Source organism: Pieris napi, chromosome 9 (genome assembly GCF_905475465.1).
Source record: "Pieris napi chromosome 9, ilPieNapi1.2, whole genome shotgun sequence".
NCBI classification, from domain to species: Eukaryota; Metazoa; Arthropoda; class Insecta; order Lepidoptera; family Pieridae; genus Pieris; species Pieris napi.
This window is the reverse complement of record NC_062242.1, coordinates 5,065,692-5,090,624: the sequence shown is the minus strand read 5'-3', so window position 1 is coordinate 5,090,624 and position 24,933 is coordinate 5,065,692. Positions and strand designations below refer to the sequence as shown.

Here is a 24,933-nt window from a genome sequence, read left to right as displayed (position 1 = left end):
ATCCATCCTGTTTACTTTGAATCCGTAGCCCATTTGCTGAGAGAATCACTTTTAGCGTGACATCATCTTTTATCTTTTTGTTAAGATAATATTCTTAAATTTTTTACAATATATCCAGATGTTAGGTATCCCTTGTTTCGTGCTGAAACATAATTAATATTTTTAAGTTTCTGTCGGTTTATCTTTTTTTTTAATTCAAACGTCGACCATTTTGTTTTATTAAAAATATTTTGTTTATGTATGATGAAAATTTTGACAATTAACTCTTTTTATAAAATAATAGTTATTCCGTGAGTCCACTACGCAGTAACAGCGCTCCCTTCGTCACTGACGTAATTTTTGGAATCTCATGGTATTCTGTTAATAAATTTTACATTACGTCTTAATAAGTGGAGGGAGGTAACCTAGTGAGTTGTTGTCTATTAATATCGTGACAATTGACTCATTTTATTTTATAAAAAGAGTTAATTGTCAAAATTTTCATCATACATAAACAAAATATTTTTAATAAAACAAAAAGGTCGACGTTTGAATTAAAAAAAATATTAAAAAAAAAGATAAACCGTGAAAATATCTCAAAAATGATTTATCTGATGGAAAATAATAGAATAGCGAGGAAAATTATTAAAACCCATCTGGCAATGGGGCCGCTTAAAGGTAAGTAGTGAGTTTATTTATTAGTCAATCGTAAGTTACGTATTTTGTTTATAACTTCCAATTAAGAGTTTATATTTCGTATTTACCCGACAACTGACCAGCCGTGGTGTATATGAGCGACAGAAACTTAAAAATATTAATTATGTTTCAGCACGAAACAAGGGATACCTAACATCTGGATATATTGTAAAAAATTTAAGAATATTATCTTAACAAAAAGATAAAAGATGATGTCACGCTAAAAGTGATTCTCTCAGCAAATGGGCTACGGATTCAAAGTAAACAGGATGGATAGGTGTTTTAAATTTTCAAAATGTTACTAAAGGTAACCAAGGTTAATACCAATGTTTTCATATAATATTTTGTTGAGTAATTATAAAATAAAAGGGTACCTATCTATAAAGAAGAAAAATTAGTGTTTATATATTTATTCATTTGTGTAAGTGCAAGTGTTGGTACTTTTTAGATGCCATGAAACTACTATTGCAACCTTTTTAAGTGATTCAGAGGTCAAACACACAACAACAATATTACCTATGTTTTTACTAACACTCATAAAAACTGAATTCTATTAAAACTATTTTAGAAATATAATAACTATCATAGTAAATAAATAGGAATAAGTAGTGACTAGTAAAACAGTTAACAAAGTTTGTTTGTTTGATGGCAAATTTGAAGTCAAATGTAATAGGTTAAATCGAAGCGACATTGTAAAGAATAATGAAATTGTTGGTTAAAAATGTCAAATAAAAAAATATTTTTAGGTTTCCTAACTTCAAATTCCATTCATGAAATATAAGAAGTATTAATTTTAACTGATCAAGTTGAATTTAATTTAATTGTTCAGATTTCAGAATACAAGTATAAATAATCATGTTAGGTATGTTGGATCAAATATAATATAAGCTTTCAATTGCTCAAATTCATACCATTTCAAGTGATCAACGTTAATTTTAAATGTTGGAAACAACATTGCCATAACTTATTTAATGAAGCAATCAAAAGATAGTTATTGCTGCTGACTACACTTTAAAACTAAACATACCCTTTATGGGTCTTGGATTTGTTTCATTAATAAATAATTGTTTTTAAAGTACATACTTGGATTTGGATTTTTGAGTCTAAATATAGGTTTGCTCAAGATTTTTTTTATTCATAGTACTGAATCAAATACTGTGCGAAATTGCTAAGCCTTGTTACCATAAAACTTTTAATAATATTTGGCTTAGTTATAATATTATCAAACATGTTTTTAAGATACTTTACTTAGAAATACAAAGATATCCCATATATAAGTTTTTGTGTGTTTTATGCAAGTTTTTTTATTATTTACCTTAACTTTACAATAATTAAATTGCTATGCAATATTATTGTGTCAGTACAGTGACCTACCACATTTCCCTATTTACAATTTTAACAGATAATCATTGTATTACAGCCATCAGTGGTAGTTGTCAAGAATGAGGAAGAAAATGACCAATTATTGAAATGTTAAGAAGAGATATTAAACCGAGACCACTAATCTATTTTGAATGCAGTTTGGACAACTATGATTTTTATATGAAAAATTGTATTACCGTGTTTAAGATAATTGTGTACTTCATAATAATTTTTTTGTATCTAATAATATTATATTAATAAAATGATTAATTAAATCTACCACTTATTTAATGACTGCCTATAGAAAACGTAGTAACCGAGTTAAATACATAGCTAAGCTGAAATGAAAAATATATAAGCCATGTTACTTTATAGGTGAATAAAAGAACAATATAATAACTTTAAACATTTAATTTAATGATTATAGTAAACTTTTAACACACTACAAAATAACTTTCAGTAAAACAAACTTAAGTATAATAAAAACTAATTAAAACACAGCCTCACATAGAGCTAATCAATAACATCTACTTTATTTTGTAGATAAATATATTTATTTTAATATATTTTCTAATTAGTTTGTAAAAAGTAATAGTTATGAACGATAAATTTAAAAAAGCTTAATAAGTACTTAAACCATCATGTATGTAATGATGGTATTTCATACTTGTGTAAAGCAGAATAATGTTTTTATCCAAAACCTTAATGTTATATCAATATATTTTATAAAAATATAGGAACCGAAATTGTACTGTGTTATCATTTATTATAAATCGAAGGATAGTCGAAATTCAATAATTTGAAAATGTCTGCACTATTGTGTCTTTTTATATCCAGGGGCCTTGTTGTATGATACACATGTAATATTCTTCTTCTTCAAAGGCAGAATGTATTTTTCTATCAGGAATTTTGAACATTTGGGGATCTCTGAAATTATTAGATTTATAATTTTAGTATAGTAGAAAAATACAAATATATTACAATATTTACCTATCTTATTTATCGTTTTTTGTTCGACTTATCTCTGCTGGAGACAAGACATGATCAAGACTGCATCGAAAAATTGGTTCTTGGATAAAAATTATATTTTGAATGCTAAAGTAATCAAAATGTTTACCTTAGATCATCTATTTAGTATTTACTAGACTCTTCGTTCATCTCAGCAGCATATGTTCTAGGTTTCGTCAATACCATATAATTTCTTGAGTATTGGAAAAAAGCGATAATAATCAACGCCGAGAAACCAATTGGTCGTTTCGTGCCTACATTTTCTTCGCCATCTATAGATATTATATTAAGTATTTTTTAATGGATTACATCATTTATTTCTTGAAATAGAGGTTTAAACTTTAAAAGTGGAAACGGGCCTTCTGTAACAATAACAAAGTTCAATTTCACGAAGCTTAATGTTTATATATATAATTTTTTTCGTAAAATAATGCTGTATTGATAAATATTATTTTATAAACTTACCCCAAGATACATATAGATTGTCCTATGTTAGAATATTTTCACATAAAAACAAGTTTTAACTTCGCTAAAAATGGCTAACTCACTGGTAAATGACGATTTCAGCGAGGGAAGAGCAACTTTTAATTTGACGTACAAAATGTACATTTAAATGAGATGAGATGTCAAATGGTATGTATCAGAATACCAAATACCAACAATTTTGGAGCGTAAGTGTAGCAGTGCCAAATTTTAGTTCCAAATGTGAACAATCTTATTTGGGCGGCGCTTTTGTCGCGGTTATTGTTTAACAGAATACCAAATTGTAACATGACACCGAAACGAACGATTTGACAGCAAAACTCAGCGCTGAGAGTGTGTGAAGCGAGTTACAGAATGGCAGGGCAGTTTATCTTTTTTTTAATATTATTAATTTTATTTCAAACGTCGACCATTTTGTTCTCTATTTTGTTTTATTAAAAATATTTTGTTTATGTATGATGAAAATTTTGACAATTTACTCTTTTTATAAAATAAAATGAGTCAATTGTCACGATATTAATAGACAACAACTTACTAGGTTACCTGCCTCCACTTATCAAGACGTAATGTAAAATTTCTTAACAGAATACCATGAGATTCCAAAAATTACGTCAGTGACGAAGGGAGCGCTGTTACTGCGTAGTGGACTCACGGATTAACAGTGAGTTACAGAATCGCAGGGCTGAATAAGAATAATGTTTGAAGAGATAAAATCCAAATTTGCAATTATTTTGCGTTCTCTTAACGTTAAGACATCTGTTTCTACTAAAATAATGCCATGTATAAATTATTTGCGGCCAACTTAGGATCACAAATAGAGATATAAATTCACCGTATTTGTCTTAGTTTGTCTTTTGGGGTAATGTATACATATATGTGTGACTCAGAATATGTAAAAATCAAACACTAAAACGATCGCATCAATGATAAGGACGGCAACCAACGCTTCAACTTCTGGTCTGGGAATTGATATATACACAACAGGTTGATCAGGTAATTTCATAATCCTAATTATTTACAATATACAAAATAAATAATTTATCAGAGAATGCGCCCTTTAAGGCACTTCTAAGAGTATTTTTGTCCTTCCTCCTCCTCCTCCTTTCTTCTCAGATTTCTATATTGAGTTTTCACCTCACGTAACCCGAGAGGATGATATTGAAAATAAATTGCATCTTTTAAAAAAACCAGTGTTGCACCTTGGTCTAAGATTTCTGTATCCGTTGTATGATACATGTATTTCTTTGTAGTTCTGTATTTGTATTTCTTGTAGATGTATTTCTTTCTGAATAGACAAGTAGATGTACTGTTGTGCCTGACACACGCTGACGAACTATTAGGTCTAAGACATTTATAAAGACGGATCTAAGACGGATTCCTCGCGATGTTTTCCGTCACCGTACGAACGAGTGTTAAATATGCACATAGATCGAAATGTCCAGTGGTCCACAGCCGGGATAGGTCGCTGAGCTAATACTGTTGTGACATTGTTACGTCTTAAGTTGACGTATTACCAGATAATGAATAATGTTATAATTATTAATAATAAAAACTTTATTTATGACAAAAGAGTTGTGACAGAATTCATATATCGCCAGTCCCCACACTAGGGAGGCCCTGTGTTGTGGGTAACTAGAAAACAATTATTACGTTGTACATATTTAAAACAGTTAAAAAAAAGATAATAATAAAAAATAATAAGAAATATAGTGTTACAAATTAAGAATGAGTGAGTGTGAATGGGTGTAAAATTAATGAATTGAATCATTAATTTTACAGAGTTGAGATTTTATAGGGCTGATATGAAAAGCGCCATAAAACGTACAAATACTATTTTTGTATAAAAAAGTTAAAATTATAATAAAAAATATTCTTAAATTTTTGAAATTCTAATAATTAGAAACTAAAGCAATTAACATTTGTTCAAATTGTCATTAAAAAGCATGTTAAAGAAGTCATTTATATCTTGTATTGACGAAGATAATTTCGCATTTAAAAATGTAATTACATTCTAATTCTGGTTTACACAAATAGGCAGAAATAATAACAGAATACATTATTCAAATCTCCCACGTAATTATGATTGTGAATACGAAGAAAATAGGATTAATATCTGTATGGAAAATTATGGTTATTGTTTTGTATTATTTCTATTGAAAACATTATTAGGTTGGCCATTTACCGTGGTTTTCCGTTGGGCTTATGTTTAGTAGAAATGTGTTGAAATTATGGCTTTCAAGATATATATTCGAATTATGTGCCTCTCTAATTTATATAGTTAATATAGAGATTGGTATAGTTTAAAAATTTTCTATTGCCATTACCTAGAGTCGTTTACGTAATTGTACAAGTTATGTTTGATACAATATTTGGATCTTCGATTTTGGAATAATTTCGGTGGCAATCACGCCAATGTGGCGCTGTTTGACTAAAAACTGATATTTACATTGTTAAAGATTGTGTGCATTGCTAGAATAGGTGACATGTGACATCTGTTTTCCACCATTACTTTACCACTGTTTTAAGCGCCACCGTGTGAGAATCTTATCTTCTTATATAGTATAAGATCCCGATATACAACGACCTTCACCGAGATGCTTATTTAATGAAACGTATTTTATATTTAATTTAATATGTCAATAAATATAATCCATATGGGTTGCCTAGCAAATTTCAGTCCAGAGTATTTTAATTATATTTATTGACATATTAAATTAAATATAAAATACGTTTCATTAAATAAGCATCTCGGTGAATGTCGTTGTATATCGGGATCTTAGACCAATATTAAATATTCGTTAACAAGTTATACCTTCGTCAAACTCATTTGTCAAGCTTTATTTTGTGTACTTAATGCTAGCGTGAATATGACACGAGTAACAATTAAAATCACAATTACATAGCTACTTCTTATATACATATCAAGGGCTTTTTAGCGGAAAGCCTGGGGACTCTCGATGGCTGTTGGTGTCCAGCCTCGAAAACCATCCCGGTGGTTGTGGCACTCCAGCACACCATGCACAAAAAAGTGAGGCTTTTGCTTGTTTTGACATAAAATATTATTGATTCTTTATATAGGTTCAGCACTATACACATTATCCAACAAACAAACATTGTCATTACTAAGAAGTTTCGCAATCAGTCGGAGACTGTCCAATAGCCTGGAGAATCTGATCATATTACATCGATAATGAGAACTTGTTCACGAACGATCGCCACTTATATTTTCCTATCCTTTGTAACGATCAAAGTTCTGCAGCTCTATAGTGAACTAAGCACTATGTTTTATTGTGTACTCCTATTGTAGCTACAGTTTTACTTCAATTAAACAAGTAATGGTAAAATTCATTAAATCCAAAACATGCTTCATATACAGCGTAACGAATAAAGTAGATCTATGGTATGTCATATACCTCTACATAGAACCGAATAATCGATTACCATAAAACTGTATTACAAGTATTACTAGTGTTTCAAATTAATTAATCGCAAATGTGCGCGACTTTTACTCTCCCTCGATCTATTTCTGTAGGGATGTCAATCATCGATCAGTGCCTTCTAACCCGACACCTCAATCAATAAAACATCTTGAGTATTTTTAACTAAATACTAAGAGACCTTATCTGATGATTTATGCAATGGTTAAAGATTATTAGGTACCCTTTTGTTACTCACCAACTTGCCTATTAGATTAACAAATGATCATGAAACAGATACAGAAATCTGAGGCCCAGACCTAACAAGGTTGTAGCGCCACTGATTTATTTTTTCGGTTTGCGTACAACAATTTAACTTTTAGCAACATTTTATTCACATCATAAATCTATCTTTCTAGTAACGAGTCAAAAATACTCAAGAAGTTTGATTTAGGTTTTGGGTTAGCAAATACTGGGCGTTGGAAATGTCACGATCTTATTTCTAGATACAAATATTAAATCTGTACCTAAAATAAATAGCCTTTATCCGAGCTTTAAAATAAAATGTATGGTGATATAATTATTTTAGTTTGAAAGTCAAAGAAGGTTTATAAAGAGCAATGATCAGTTAATAAAAAAAGACTAAACGAAAGGATTTGAGAAAAGGATTTGTACTAGTAAATCTGTATCTATATAGCTTAAATTACATATTAACAAGCATATAAGCTTATGTTAGCAGTGAGATCGTTTTACATGTCATTTCGTCGGTCATGCTGCCTTCATTTCGGGACATGGGTCGTCCCCCACATGGCACTGACAAATTGCATATTAAATTCACCTAAGTTTAGAGTTAAATCTAGGAAATTATCTGTTTATTATTTTCTTAATAATATTTGTTTTGAATAATGGCAATAAAATGTAATGGCTCAGAACATGGGGCGCCATAAATGTGTCGGATTTCCTAAAAAAGCCTTCTATAATAAATCTTAAGGGATACTTTAGTCTTGGCGTTAATTTAGCTATTTATCGTATGTATTTCGTATATCATATTTACCACCTTTGAGTCTAAGAGGTTTACATATATGATTTAAAAGTAAAAGGCATATATCGAATGAACTTATATAAATACACAATGACACTTATAAAACTTATCGAGATTGTCGCCGGCACTCACTTTAGTATTTCAAAGGAATTTACATTGCTCTTAATTTAGCATTCTGTAGCGACTGTAAACGGCGACTACAATGGCTGCGATGAATGACCCTGAACAGCGCTAACAAAGTTAATCCGACAGCTAAGGATTGTACAAATACTGGGGGCTTCGAGCCGGCCTGTCAGTTATACTGGTAGAAGATTCTCCCTTCAGGATGCAGGTCAAGTACACCGTTCTTCCTACAAAAATCCTATGTAGTAAATAAATTATTTAAAAAGTCTACTTGTACCCTGAAAGAAATCATTAGTTATATACCTTTTGGGTAATAACTTATGTGGTCATAATTCCTAACCGTCATAACATTTTGTTACGGAAGCGAATAATCTGACATTAAGCCGTTATATCTTGGGGATGCTGTTCACAGTGTACATAGTTAATTATTATCATCTTAAAGCTGCAGGGGATTTGGAGGTTATACATTATGTATCTATATGAGATTAGAGACTACATAATATATTATAGACAAATTAGGTTACATTACGAATTTTGTATCAGTCACTTTGATGCATGAGTGAAATGGCGGGAATCATAGCTTAATTACGCCTCCATTTTCCTTACTTATCTATTCTGTTATGATAATCATGCACTTTCTCTGTCACTATTCATATAATAATCAATAAATGCCTAATGGGCTTTAGTTAAACTTGTATGTTTTCGATTTAGAGCGTAGTAGGTACGTGACTTTCTTAAGATATTAACTTTTACGTCTACTCGAAAATGCTAACTCGCTTAAGCAGTCAGTTAAGGCTAAAATAAAAGGCCTTCTTCAATCCATGGTATTATGAAACATGTTCGTCTTCGAATTTTATATAAAAGTAAAATACTAAACGAAGGAAACCTTATTATATTCCAACTCACAAAGTAAAAGGCAGTTGCATTGCGGCAACGCTTTTAGATGAAACTTCTTGCATTTTATTGAAATTCAGCATATTATTGTGAAAGATTTATGAGTACAGTTATTGAATTTTAGTTCGATAACATACGGTTCGATTTCGAACCCGGTAGATTTTACATGAAATAATATTTTCACTATCGTCATTTAGATGAGACAAAACTTAGGCCATTTTCATGTCGACTCTATTCATTCTAAATAGTGTGATTAATGAACAAAAAATATAAAATATCCTAAAAATATGGATATTATTTTCAAAAATGTCTAATTAAAATACGAAGTACGTACGCTACATTCGAGTCCAGATTAATGACCTTTTAAAAATAAAATATAATTATATGATATATATTTATCAAAGTACTTGGTAAATACAATACATTATTTAATATAAAGTTTATTCTAAAATTATTATTACCTTAAAAATTTTCACACAGAATGTTAATGTCTCGGTTGAGGCGGAAATGAGTTAATACCATATTTAAATTAATTATATTTTATATGCGTCGCAAATTAATAGTAGGATAATTATCATACGATATCCTATGGTATTATGAATTATCAAGATTGATTATTTTCAATGACACAAGTGTTTCGACAGATATTTCAGAACTCACCCCATTAATCTGTGAAATATGATCCCGATTTCTTTCTCTATATATCATTATGATCATAGCACGTATTGAGTATCGACTGCCTAACTCTCGTATTTTAGTATTTCAATTGCCTAATGTTCTTCTTGCACTTTTTGTGATATTTTAGTGGTTGGATCTAGTGGCTTTTGTGTATAAGTGTAAATATTTAAGTTACTATTACGTTCCTAATGGCCGATTTACATTATCTTAGTGTTTAGGAGAGTGCTTTAGGATAGTACTTTAGTTGAAACATGTAAACGCTACTTGCTTTAGTAAACGCTACGCTAAAGAACTTGCCTTTCAAGTTATACTAAAGCACTCTCCTAAACACTAATGATAATGTAAATCGGCCTTTAGAGTCAACTCATGTCTGATTCCAGCAGTCGCACAAAGCACGATAACCTTTTAATTCTTGTCATTTGACCTTCTTTGCCATACATACTAATATTTTATTTCAATTTAAATTAACGTTCAGGTACTACTAATAGTCAGGAATTAAGTTGTGTTTATATCTAGTTCTCCAATGTCCTGGATTTAAATTCTAACGAATCCGTACGTCTATACGTTTCAGATTAGAACAGAATATTGATCATAATACTAAAGGGTTATATAAAAAACAAACACCAATAGGTGTCGGAGACATATTCCATCACGACCAAAGTCGTTTGAATAAAATTATGTAGAAATTAAATTGACGTTTTTGACAAGAAATTGTAACATCGTAAGTACATTAGACCTACAAGTACTTTTCCATGGTATTTAGCATTAAGAATACGACTAATAATGAGTTGTGTTGTAAAAACATATTATAAAAAGAAAAAGCAATTAAAAGTGTTCCTTTAATAACATTTATTTAACGATAAAACTTTTTTGTCATAACTTTTTTAACTGTACACAATATATAAAAAATTTCATCAACCGTTACTTTTTACTTAACATAGAAACAATCAAAATAATTTAATTTTCACTAGATGCCTTTTACAAGCGCACTTATTTAACGACACTTACTTACTCAATATATATTTTGTATCTAGATTTTTATTACATTTATGCTTTTTAAAAACTCTCATAAGAAACAATACAATAATTAACCTATTTTATTTACATTATCCAACGATAAGTCACATTAGGTATAACAATTTGATACTTTTTTTATTAATATAACATATACGATGTACACAGTACAAGGTCGCCTTTCTCATTTATTTAAGCATAATAAACTTTAGTTATACCATACTAATCCTTCCTCATTAACATATAAATTAACATAACAATTTTCTCATTAAAATTCAAACAAACGTTTTTAAATATATTTTTCCATTTCTTTAACTTAAAATCCGCCGTTTCTAAATCATATTTTTATTCAAATTAGGTTTATTAAATTGTGATTTTAATAATATTTACAATACTAATGTATAATAGTAAATTAATATATACTTAAGCTAAAAATCAGAGATAACTCATAAACTTGAACTTGAAAAGGTAGGACCTTCCTGCCTTTTCAAAGAAAGTAACATGAGTAGATACATTAACAAAAAATCATACATAAATAAACAATGGCGCTATAATCTTCATCACATCAGGTTACAGATACAGATCTGTTTAGTGATAATCTGTTTTTTCTTATAGGCAAGTTGAACAGCCGTGTTCTCGACAAATGCCGTCGACTTTTTGGGTCTAAGGCTTGAGAGAACGAGCAAGTGTTAAAAGCACATCTAGACAGAAAGTTTATTGGTTCGAACCTATGACAAGGGTTGCAAATCTCTAAGCCGACACTGCTTTCAATCTTGAAAACTCTATCTTTGAATAAATTGTTTTATTTACAGTACAAAAACCAATAAAATAAAAATCCCCTACATGAGAGAGATACACAAAATATATTTTAAAAAATTGTATTAAAAGTATGTTATAAACATATATCATAAATAAATTAGAGTACCAATACGGAGTATTAGTGTGAACTATAAACAGGTAAAATAAATAGCAATTACAGAAATTTTGAGAGATCAGAGTATGTTCGCGCTTAGACTTGACAGACTTGTCTCTAAATCCTAGCCTCCATGATTCTCACCAAACATGAAACACAGGTTTTTATCTAAAGAAGAACGAATTTCAATACCTTTTCAGTTTAAACATTCACATTCACTCGTATATACATATCACAGATATACCAGTTAGGGTCAAAATCCTATAAATCATGTCCAATTGGGAAGTTTAGACGCGAGTCTAAACGAACGTGTCTCAGGTTAATCCCCCAATATTACAATTAACTTGATACATGTAAGTGGCTAGTTCTTCCCCGCTTAGCTCTTGGTCGAATTCATGAAGGCTTGAGTTGGATATACTTCGAGGTGACGTGTAGGAATCGGATACCTCGTTACGCGGTTGTGGCCACACCCAAGTCCCATTTGGCGATTCGTTCACGATGGAGAGATTTCTTCGCTGCAATAAAAAGCTTTATTAGGCCTTATCTTATCAGAATGGGAAAATTTCAGACTATTTTTAGATGAGACGTTAGAATTTTTGACGTTCGACGATATTAATTCAGTAAACTTGACTAACATAAAGGGAATTAAAATGCATCACAGTACAAAGCATGTCTTAAACCCAAAAATCTATCGTATCAGGCAGAGAAGGTTGATGACTTGTCAATGAGAAAATTTAAATTACAAATATAAAAAGGATTAATTTATAGAAAATAGCTGTTTTCTCTCGATTATTTTTAAATACATACATAAATTTAAAAAATGTGTGACGTCACATCAGGAGGGGGGGTTATAAAATGTGACAACCTGTGACAAGGACGGGGGAGGGGTTCAAAAGTCCTAATATTCGTGTGACGTACTTTATGGATGGCCCGGCCCCTAAAGGGTTTTAGCGCCACTGGATTGGAATGTCTTAAAATTGTTTCTTTTTTTTTGTTATAAACTATGTCTAGTACAAATCCAGGCATTAAACTCATCACCTCGACAAATGTTTTCACTTCGTAAGTTTATGTTAAAAATTCTTACATAACAGGAATGGGTATTAATAAGAAGTGTCTTTGAATACCTACTTATGTAAATTTGTGATTGTATTCCGTAGTTGTCTTACCAATAAAGCGGTTTAATTAAAAGTTCCCGGTAAACCTATACTGTGCAATGTACCGTATCGTTATGGCCCTCGCTTATTACTACTGCTATTTCTAGGTTTTATTGCTAAGATACTCGGCATATCGGTCTAGAAAATTTTCTAGTCAATGCAGTTTTATTTCAGCGTAGGAATTTCGTGCAAGTTATTATTCAAATACTTTAATCTAATAAAGATATATGCAGCTCAGTTTGAAAACATAACTCGATTAAAAACTTATTTGACGAATTAAACGCCATTTATTACATTATTTAAAAAACTACTCGGTAGTTTGCAGCAATCATGGTTTGCGAAAGCCGCTTCAGCAAGTTTATAGATCACTATTTTGTCTTTTAAAGTTGCACGTCATCAACATAATTAATTATTATTAATTATAAACGTTTACATCTGTTAAAGAGGTATTTAAGAAATAACCCATATAAACCAAACAATATTAGTCCGCATTTTAGGTTGCAATTCGATGTACGGTACTTATCTAAATGAATAATGTATCTTTAAATAAACGCTACGTGTGACTTGTTAGGCAAAATATTTTTCCGAATGAAGAATAAAATATACATTTTTGGAAAGGAAAATCTAATTGCGCGTAGCGACGAAACATAAGACGGATGTGTGACAGTGATGGTACAAAGTTGTTAAAGATTATTTAAAGATTAAAAATTATAGCAATATTAGGGATTCTATTCCCTTAACACGAATAGCATACTCCGTACGAGTATATCATTACTCGAATATATTAGTAGCCTAAATAACCAAGGGTGATTGTTACTAACTATATTTACAAATTTAGCAGTTCGAATTTATAGCTTGTTTTGATAATAACTAAAAAATATTATTTTTATAAAAGACAGAATAAATAAACTTTCTTGAATGCAACCTAAATTTGTAAACGTTATATTTTCTAGCTTTCCTCTGTAGTCTTTGTACCCATATTGTACATTGATTTTGGACAAATTGCGGAAAAAAGTATGTGACAAACATAAATTCAACCAAGATCCTACCATGTGACTTTATTGCCGATAACGAAAACCTCATTCCAAGGCAATGATTTATATTCCTTACTTTACGCAGTTAGGGATAACGCAAAACTCGTGAAAAGTTGATCGTATCATTTGAAACAAATGAAATCAGTTTCTCCAATATCCTGCAAATAAAAACATACTAAGCACGCACGTATGTCAAGTGTATTGTTTTATACATGTAGGACTTCAGATTTATGTGGTGTCTTTATAACTTGAGTGTAAAGCCCTTCTAAGTGTAAAACCAAGTAGTTTTGATGGAAAACTAATTTTTGTTTTAAGTTGAAAGAAAGATTTAAAACGAAATAAATAACCGTGTGTGGCCTACTTATACAGAAACTTGGCCGTTTGCCTCATTATATGTGCGGATAGTAAAACATAGTCAATAACAAAACTACATTTAAAATATACGACGCATTCAATATACGGTGTTTATTTTTTACTAATAAACACAGAAACAATTGGTACTTACTGCATTATTAGAATAACATAAAAATAAACTTGCAATAAATACTGAATACAATACTCAATTATGAAAATCTTACATATATTTTCCATTGGTTTGTCGATGTTTTAATATAAGAAATATTTAAGTAAAACTTTAAATACTACTAGTAAAACGTTTAAATAGGATTTAAAATGTTGAATACGGTTTAGTTCATTAAAATATACGTTACATCCAAAATACCAACTTTACTGGCTTATAAAGGTTATTAAAACAAGTTGCAACTATAGCAATGGTATTGAAATTATACACCGCAAAGTGAAAACATCTGCTATAAACATACATACATATTACAAGAAGTAAAAAAAGCCATGCTTACACCGAAGTTGAGCTGAAAAGAACATATAGAAAATAATTAATCAAAAACAACACCAATTAACATGCATTAGATAGATAATAAGTCACCGTCCCCTTTATTATAAAAGTTTTGGTCTAACCTCACCTGTGTTCTTGAGGCCGGTTCACAGATATGTGTAGTTGCTGTGGAGAGGCGGCGTAACAGTTTTGGATGTGATTTTAACCTCTGGGTGGCTGCAGCACGCTGCCGCGATGCCAACAGCGCGCTATACGTTCGGCCTAAGCGTGGGACGTCACTTCGACTACACCATACCGCCAGGGTCAACTGGGGAGAATGGAAAATAATTTATATTAATATTATTCTGAGGTTGTAGGTTCGAACCCCGGCTGTGCACTGAGGTCGTAGGTTCGATCCCCGGCTGTGCACCAGTGGAGTTTCTTTCTATGTGCGCATTTAACATTTGCTCGAACGGTGACGGAAAACATCGTGAGGAAACCGACATGTCTTAGACCCAAAATGTCGACGGCGTGTATCAGGCACTGGAGGCTGATCACCTACTTGCCTATTAGATTAAAAAATGATCATGAAACAGATTCAGAAATCTGAGGCCAAGACCTAAAGAGGTTGTAGCGCCACTGATTTATTTGTTTTTATTATTAGAGATGATAAATGTACAAGAAATGCATCCGTGATGATTTGTGCTGGGCTGTCAATAGGTTAATCATTTAAGCTCCATTGCACTGTTATAAATGCAGCGCAGCCGTCTAGGTTTTGCATAATATAGAAATAAATATGTCCAATTGAAATTTTGTCTGTTTGAAAAAAAAATTGTCCTTTACGCATGTAAGGACAATAATTACCTTAAATAGCACTTTATAAATTTTAAGGTATACATTATTTAGTTATTCATTGTTCTTAGAACATTGAAGTTCACACTTTTTTTATTCCTTACATTATTAATTGAATAGATAAAATCTTTGTTTATAATTTATATTTGGGGGTTAATTTACATTGGCCTTGGATATTAATGATATATTTTCTCATTATTAAAAATTAAATTAAACCTTAATGATCCGATAGTTATATATTACAAGTATTTTATCAGGCCCACTATTCATTTGCATATTTCGAAGGGAAATAATAAATTAAATAAACTTTATAAATGGCTTAAATCGACTTTACATACTTATTAATTATTCTCTGTTTTTACATTCGTTTCATTGCATTAAAATTTAAATAAACTTGCTAGGACAGTCTAAATATCTTGGACATTGTCATATTTTACTAGTAGACCTATTTATTTGTATCCTGGCTGGGTTTATATATAATCTAGGTGGATAATTTTTTTCAATGTATTTTCTAATTAATATTTTCAATTCATCAAATGATCCAATCCATCCAAACAAATCCAAACTTCAGACCGTTCACCGTGCCTTTTGAATCCGCAAAGCCACAATTGACAATTCCCTCAATACATCCAACAATCATTAATTAATATTAACATAAATTTGTAATTATTTTAGACGGATAGAAAAATTCGTAAAATAAGTAAAAATTGTAATATTTTATTATGTAAGCGAACATAAGCAATAGCTTAGGTACGTATGTATGTAAGCTATAACTTACGAAAAAAATATTACATAATCTCTCTATAACTCTCTTATACCGTATCTCGGTTGTCCGGTGGCGGAATGTCCCGATAAATTACACCACAGCGTGTTTGGATTCCGATAAACGCTTCAAAATAAATTGTTTGCTTAAAAAACCACGAATAATTTAGCAAAATATAAAATAATATGTGAGCTTGGGCTTAACTCACTTTAAACTTATTTTAGAGATGTAATTTTTTATGTAATACTTTATGCTAAACCAAATATGCAAGAAAGATAAAGCCATTTATTAGCACGCTCAATAATATTTTATCACAGAAGAAATACTAACCGAAAATGACTTATAGGTTTAAATAAATAAAAATAATTGCACAATACTATTTTTACTTCAGTGAACTCAGACAACTCAAAGTAAATTCGAAGGGTTCCAGTAGCAGGAACATGTAAAGAATATACGGTATTTGAAATATCAAATTTAGACATCATCATATCAAAATATCAGGTATCAAATACTGTACAATTTTAATAATTGCTTCTGGTAACCAATTATAAAGGGCCCTCTAATGAATATATTAATGATTATTCGAACCTTTTTGTTTTAATAATAAAACGAAAGGGTTTTCATTTTTTTGTATTGTAAATATTAATCTGTGAGATGTGCTAGCTGTATAGAAGTATAAAACTAAAGATAATCCTATATATTTGTTGAAACTATTAAATTTAGCACAGTATTAATTTTGACATATATTGTTAATGGAAATTTACTGAAGATATTTTTAGAAATATCAAATCGTAATGTACGCGATTTTTTATTCCTAATTGCCAAAAGCGAAAGCGTAATTTAAAGTTTAGGCAAAGTAAACCTGGAACCATTATTCAAAGTTAAGGTCAAAGCTTAACCCGGAGGACTACTTAACTTTTATTGATTTATTTAAATAAGGGACTTGGGGATCAGCTTTGAAATTTTGCCTTATCTAAGAATATAATAAACTTACATATTCTAGTAAACTTTATAGTTTTAAAAATATTGACAATATTAATAGTAATACCCATATTAAACCCGAGAAACATAAGAAGAACGGCACTTTAATCCAATTTAAGATTTGGATAGGTAATCTGTCGCTTTATATTTCTGGGACGTGGTATTTCAGAAAGCTTTATGGTCTATTCAAGGTGAGAGGTGCGTTTATGTGGAATATACTGCGGAATTACGAGCGACCTCTGACCGCTGTAGAAGTGCTACGGTGGAATGTGTACATCAGTTTTTTATTGGTTGGTCATTTTGTTAAATTTTAATTAGGTTGGTTTAGTTTTCGCGGTTCTAATATTTTATTACAACGTTAGTATTAAAACATAATAGCTCTTAATCGCAACGCTACTGCCCCTTGATTAGTAAGCCACTAATTGTAATTAATTACCCCACAGATAATGGTTATAATTTTGAACTCTTTTGACTAGCTGATAGAACAATCTCTCATAATCTTTAATGTTATCGAGATATCTTTCAATTTAAGTGTAAAAACTATGCGAAGACAAGTTCGGCGTTCAAAACAGTAACCAAAATCATTCAAAATATTTAAATCAATTTATTTGCCTATATCTAACTAAGGACCCAACACGGCTTTGTGTACATATCGCACCACGATGTATTTAAAAAAATGTTACCATGGCTATCAAACTATTTAATCACCTACCTAGAAGTTATACATTACTACCGTGTAATTGCACATCAACTACATAGTCTCATCATCATAGGCAACAATTCCACTTTCCTGACTTGAAGAAGAAATTCACTGGACAACTTATGTTAAATAGTATAAAGATTTTTAAGAAAAAGCCATTAATTGGCAAACTAACATTAATGTTCATTTTTTGATGAAGACACTGGAATTTTAATATTGGAAATTTTTGTCCAAGCATGGGCACTGTAACGGAATTTCTTGAAAAATTTTTATATATTAAACTTCTCCTAAACATCCAATCTGGATTTCTCTTGTGTGTGTTCAAGTGGATTCAAGAAAGGTTTAAATTTTCGATTAAACATCCGCCAGTATATTGTAAAAATTTAACTTAACCTTTTAATTTTTTTATAAGAATATAATTAAGTACGCTCTTATTATTCTTATGCTTACAAATATATCTTGTTTCATTTAAAATTAATGTGAATTCAATTATCAGGTTTTTGTACGTTATAAAGGTAGTATTATAGAACACATAGTCTCCAAATACTTCGTACTAAATTCGTAAATACATTCACTTCCGTAAACGGTAACCACTTAGCTCAAACTCGACACATAGTAATTTATTCTGTTTTTACACGCTTTGTATTAGCTTCACCTGTATGTATGTATGAATGTACGTATGTATGTATGTATGTAACTGACTCCTTCGGACTCGATTTTCACCCACTTTTAACGGACATACGATGACAATGCAATAATCCGAAAAAAAAATGAAAAAACATAAAAAAAAAATTAACTAAAAAATAAATAATAGTTAAAAAAAACTAAAAAACACGCTTTTAAAGCACATCAAACTTTTTTAGTTTGATGTGAAAAATAATTCCTAATTTAGGAATTTCGATAGACGAAAAATATGGCACAGAGCGCCCCACGCTTTTTCACAATAATACGAGTATTTTTTGTTCATTACCATTTTCAGCCTAAATTAGGAATTATTAATGTAGAGTTTATCGAATATAACATAGGTAACGAATTTGTCATTGTGTTTTATATGCTGCTTGTTGAATAAATCACTTCATTTCAATTATATAAATAAAGAATATAAATACGTGTAAATAATGTTTAAACTAAATTTACATCATTATAAGTAACGTTAAAAGGTAATATATTGACAATCAAGATTTAAGAAAGGAAGTTAACGAACCTTTTAAAATTTCTAATAATCTACAAGATTCACAAATACTCAATATGTGCCAGTGATTCACGCAATTAATAGGTATCAATCAATGTCGCATTATCTCAAGAGGATTTTAGTAAAATCGTATTATCAAGGGGATAAAATTGTACCCAATACATCAATTATATTATTCGTAAATAATTACCGCATGCTGTGCTACTTTTGCCAAAAGTAAGTTATTTTATTAACCATTTAACATTACGTTAAGTTATGTAAGTATATGCCAAACACAAATTGTGTGCAAATAATGAACCACATTAAAAGTATAACATTAATTTTATTGCCCTTTAATTAACATTCAATAAAGTTGTAACACAATTGATTGGTTGTTATTAAATAAATCGTTTTGACGAAAGCGAATTATAATTTAACTTTAATGATTTACTTCATATAAAGTCAAAATATCTTGTGGAAAAATCTTTTAACTTCAAATAATTTATACATTTCCTCATTTTATAATCTAAGCTTAAGAAAGTAAAGTTACTTAAATTAGCTTTAAAAGAAACGTAGAAAGAACATCACAGCGTAAAGCTAATACAAATCTCAACAACGTGATCTGCACTTAATGAAGGCTTCTAGAAAGATCCACAAAGATGTACCTTTTTATTTGAAATAAGTTACATTATGCTTACTTTGTCTTTAGTCTATTAAGCCAAAAGAAGGAAAAGGTATATAGTATTGTCTTTTATTGACATAACCTTTACACATGTAAAGAAAAAACTTTTTAACCGGATTAAAGTTACAATTATGTAACATAATTTTAAATTTAACCGACGTTTCGCGTGCTTTACAGCGTGCGTGGTCACGGTGACTGAAGACAAAAGGTGTTGGATGTCAAAAAAAAAGTATCACAGCTGTAGAAAAAGTTGCATAATCTGTATTTATTTCACCGGAGTTGGTATCGACTAAAAGATGGAGGGTTTTGGCAGAAATACTCACGATTGTAAATTTAAAAAATAAAACAAATTTAAAAAATTGTAAATTTAAAATAATAAATAACTTTAATCCGGTTAAAAAGTTTTTTCTTTAAAGGTATAGTATAGTTAGAAAGTACCAACAGTTGATGACCTCGATGACTAGTAAGAAAATAATGAGTAGGAAAAACAACAAGAAATCTGCGGCAACAATGAGGTAATGTTATTTCCGTCTTTTTAGTGCTGGTTGTGATACAATATATGTAGACTGTATATGTACTTAGTAGTGTTACAATTAAATAAAATCGGTCCAGTTCAAAGAGTGTCAATATAAACTTCTTTCGCCTTTACATTATGTAATATAATAATTATAATCCCAAGTTAACGATTCTTACCTTGAAAGCATTTCGGAACTTGTTTGACATAATATTGTAGAGTATAGGATTAATAGCAGTTGACAGGAAGTACAAGACTCCTGACAGGTACGTGAGCACTATGTACACCTGAAAAAGACAAAGTTATATAGGCCAATTTCATATAAAGTCCAAATTTCATTTTTTCAGAATGTACTGCGTCAAATATAATGTCAAAAGCTCACTATAACAAAACTGACTGAAACGGGGTTTTTACTTTCATGAAAATATTTCTATTGTATTAAAGGAGTTGGGAACGATTAAACTATGATTACTATACTAAACCTAAAGGTACATGTCGGCTAAAACAGCCTTTTCTGAACTTGATATGCGCTTCACGGATATCGAAATCATTTAATAAAATTCGCAAAGGCAAAAAATCTTGGAAACTTGGTAGTATAGAATAGCAAAGCTATATTAATTGACGTAAATTTCTCTAATAAGTCTGTAGCAGAATACCAAAGTTAAGGTTTCGCTCCATTCATAAATCATAGTCGAGATCGTCCCATCTGACCCAAAAGGACTGTAGTGTCCCATTGGTTTGGTTTAATTTATAGTATTAGACGAAAGCAAGCTTCTAAGCACAGTTCTGTAACTTACCATATAAAATGTAGCGCTGGGGTGTTCCAAGTTTTTACCATAAATGGCTAGGATTCGTTGAACGTGAAACGGAGCCCAGCACAGGAAAAACGACAGTGCCACAGCCACTGAAATAAGACTTCACAATTGTAAAACTTCAAAACACATTCGAAGGACACTTCAAGTGAAACTAATTTTTATAGCCAACACTCGATCATATACCATATGTATAAATACACTTTCGTTTTAATCACATATTTAAATGTCTTTAGAATGCTATAAATGTCTAGCATATTGTGAACCTAACTACTAACCTAAATAACGTACGTTGTATAAATACGAAGTTTTTTTTATAATGCAAGGCTATATGTAATTTCTTAAAAGCACAAGGAATATAAAAACAAAATACCTTCTTATCCCATATAAACTAATTGAGGTAAACTTTGACGATAAATTTAACACCTTTGCAAATTATTATTATTTATTAATTATTAATTCTTATACTCGTACTGGACGACGGTCAGAAACGCAACGCCGCGCATTGACGTGCTGGTTCGGTAGGAATAAAAGAATACCTACATTCTACAGCTACCTCGAGGCCTACCATGAGCTGAGATACTTGAGATACTGAAGAGTGAAGGTTCCTAAATTTTATAGCATTTTTTCGTACCATTCCGATAAACTGAAACGTATTGGAATCACAAGACCGAACGAAAGAACAATAATTTTGTTTGCAGTTTCTATGTATTTTTTGAAAAATTAAATGTCAAGCTTGCTTCGACAGATAATTCTAATAATATTATATAAAATCTAAAAAAAAATTTAATTAATTAATCAATAAGCTATTATTTGTCTATTATTTACAATTATTAAATTAAAAACTATTCTTATTCTTTTTATTTATATTTTAAACGTAAAGTTTTCTGATGCTATGATAGTTGAATTACATTTTTAAACTCTCCGTCAAATTTTAATAAGCTATCAAAATCTTGGGGTTTACAAAACTTCAGTTTTATAATTATAGTTTTACAAATTGTTTAACTTATAATTATGATGGGGTAAGTTTTGTTCACAAATATGTTTTCCAAAAATAAATACCTATATCGAAGTGAATTCGTGGTATAAAATCTGTCGCAAAAGATATATCCTTTATAAGTTACTTTAATATAAAAATTAATTCCTTTTAATTATACAAATTTAGTTTATACTTTAACTAATACATATAATATAAATAATTACATTTTCTTTACAGCTTAAATTAAAGAAAAAAAGCACAAGAGAATAATACAAATCATGAACATGTTAGGGAAAAGTTTAATTATAATTTATATTAGTGATATAGCATTCTTATTAAAATGAAAAAGCAGGTGGCGGCTATTTTTTTAGTTTTTACCTATAATACAGATTACTACAGAAGGTTTAGGTGTGTAATTCTGTACAAAATAAAACCAATCCCAAGGCTGAGACAATTTAATACAAAAACAATTGAGATACTTATACTATTTTTGAATCATAACGATACCGCGATTCAAGGAACCACAGGCGACATCTATTGGTTCAACATAAAACTATAATAATTTAAACATACCGCGATTCAAGGAACCACAGGCGACATCTATTTGTTGAACATATAACTATAATTGTTTAAACATACCGCCCACCATGGACAGAATGTACATCACCTCCGCCCACCGTGAATAAACTGTAAACAAGTAATCGTAGTGGACTGTAATAGAGTTTAAAAAGTTCGTACAAGTCTTTCACAGTAGCTAGAAGTGACAACATACCTATTATATTATACAACAACAAAATAAAATAAAAAACGATAACATCAGATTTACCCAAATATCTTACTTCGTCACAGGCAATACACATAATTTGGTTATAGGACGCTTAACGATAACATCCTTACATTTAAGGCTAACAACCCTCGTAATATTGTCCGAACCTGCATGTTTATCCGTTATAATACCTAATAACCATTTTGCTGGAGGAAGATTATCCTCTCGAACTAAAACAATATCACCAACATTCGGTTCTGGTTTTTGATGTGCCCATTTGTAACGTTGCATGAACTGCGTGAGATATTCATTTGACCACCTACGCCAAAAATGCTGCAGCAACTGTTGCGTTAGCTGCCAGCGCTTTAGTGATGAAACCGATGAGGTTTCATAATTGCTGTCCGGCACCAAAACCAATGGCTCGCCGACAAGAAAATGTCCTGGGGTAAGAGGTGTAGGATCTTGTGAGTTCACACTTAATTGTGACAATGGTCTGGAATTGAGACAGGCTTCTATTTGGTACAGAAGAGTGCTCATCTCTTCAAAGGTCAATGTCTGAGTACCTATCACTCGTTTTAGGTGGTGTTTGGTGGATTTTATTCCAGCCTCCCATAATCCACCGAAATGTGGAGCATGAGGTGGAATAAAATGCCATGTTGTTCCATTTGTTGCCAAACTCTCAGCAATTTCTATTGCCAATGATGACTTTTCTTGGGACCACAATGTTTTGAGTTCACGTGCGGCACCTACAAAATTTGTACCATTATCACTGTATAGGTCAGCACAATGCCCACGTCTGGCCACGAAACGCTTGAATGCGGCCAAAAATCCTTGCGCTGTAAGGTCGCTTGCAACCTCCAAATGTACTGCTCTAGTTGCCATACACACAAACAAACATACATATCCTTTGTATGCTCGATGGCCTCTACCTTTGGATGTTCTTATTAAAATAGGACCCGCATAATCCAGGCCGCTTCGATGAAAAGGACGAATTGGAGTTACACGTGAAGGAGGTAACTGTCCCATAAGTTGGTCTCTTGCCTGTGCAGCGTATCGTACACATCGAACACAATTTCGAACGAATAACTTTGTACGAGTTTTAATATCTAAAATCCAGTATTTGGACCGAATATAGTTTATCATTAATTGCGGCCCGCCATGCAAAGTTTTTTCATGGGCGTCCGCTATGATCAAGTCGGTAAGATGTGATTTTGACGGCAAAATCACTGGATGTTTTTTGTCTATGTTGAAATCAGCTCTTTCAAGACGACCACCAACTCGCATGATACTTTCACGATCCAGAAAAGGAGTCAATACGGTAAGTTTACTTTTCTTATAAATTGGTTTATTATTTCTTAAATCATTGATTTCCAGAAAAAAGTACTCATTCTGACATGCTTTTATAATAATATGTAATGCTTGATTTAGTTCTTTATTAGTTAACCATATAGGAAAACTCTCTTCAGGTCGCTTTAATTTGTTTATAAACCTTCTACAGTAAGCAAATACTCTCAATGATTTCCTTAAAGTCGAAAAATTTGTCCAAAAAATGTTTTGACTACTATCCACCACATGGCATGCCTTCACACCTTTTTCTTCTAAATTAGTGTCTGGTATGGGTTTCCTTTCGTAATTGATAACTTTATTTTGTAGCCAGGGGGAACCAGTTCTCCACATTTCCATGTTTACTAAAGCTGATGGTGTCACTCCCCGAGAGGCACAATCTGCTGGATTGTCGGTAGATGAAACATGTGACCACTGAGTTGCGTCTAAAATGTCTAAAATCTCCGAAACACGATTAGCAATGAAAGTTTTCCATCGACTGGGATGGCTACTTAACCAAGCTAGCACAACCGTGGAATCAGTCCAAGCGTGAAGTTTATCCTTTGGTACGTGCAGAACTTCTGCAACTTCTTGTAACAACTTGGCCAGTAAAACAGCTCCACACAGTTCGAGCCTTGGAATACTAACTTGTTTGATTGGTGCTACCCTTGTTTTAGACGTTATCAGATGGACATGAACATTTCCAGAGCCATCAACTACCCGAACATAAATTACAGCAGCATAAGCTTCATTTGAAGCATC

At 31.1% G+C, this 24,933-nt stretch overlaps 1 protein-coding gene and 2 long non-coding RNA genes across 5 annotated transcripts in view; 1 reads left to right on the top strand and 2 right to left on the bottom strand.

Annotated features, from left to right (window-relative positions):
• Nucleotides 1-663: 663 nt before the first annotated feature.
• On the top strand, nt 664-2,125 carry LOC125052695. 2 transcript variants are annotated; one of them, XR_007117475.1, is made up of 2 exons: nt 664-982; nt 2,096-2,125. It is a non-coding gene; the product is annotated as an uncharacterized LOC125052695 (long non-coding RNA). The 2 variants fall into 2 exon arrangements; XR_007117474.1 differs by having other exon boundaries at nt 664-991.
• Nucleotides 2,126-2,920: 795 nt separating this feature from the next.
• LOC125052437 lies at nt 2,921-3,552 on the bottom strand. The gene is made up of 3 exons (XR_007117447.1): nt 3,511-3,552; nt 3,155-3,407; nt 2,921-2,964 (listed from the first exon to the last, which is right to left on the bottom strand). It is a non-coding gene; the product is annotated as an uncharacterized LOC125052437 (long non-coding RNA).
• A 7,000-nt stretch (nt 3,553-10,552) lies between these two features.
• LOC125052334 (pyrokinin-1 receptor-like) overlaps nt 10,553-24,933 on the bottom strand; it is a 45,820-nt gene continuing 31,439 nt past the window's right edge. Inside the window, exons 3-6 of one of the 2 annotated variants that reach the window (XM_047653112.1) lie at nt 21,089-21,195; nt 20,471-20,578; nt 14,777-14,956; nt 10,553-12,123 (exon numbers count right to left, since the gene is read on the bottom strand). In XM_047653112.1, coding sequence (XP_047509068.1) covers nt 11,923-12,123; nt 14,777-14,956; nt 20,471-20,578; nt 21,089-21,195 — 596 coding nt within the window. In that variant the 3' untranslated portion in view covers nt 10,553-11,922. Of the gene's footprint in view, nt 12,124-14,771; nt 14,957-20,470; nt 20,579-21,088; nt 21,196-24,933 lie in introns of both variants that reach the window. The other variant, XM_047653113.1, reaches the window with a different exon arrangement.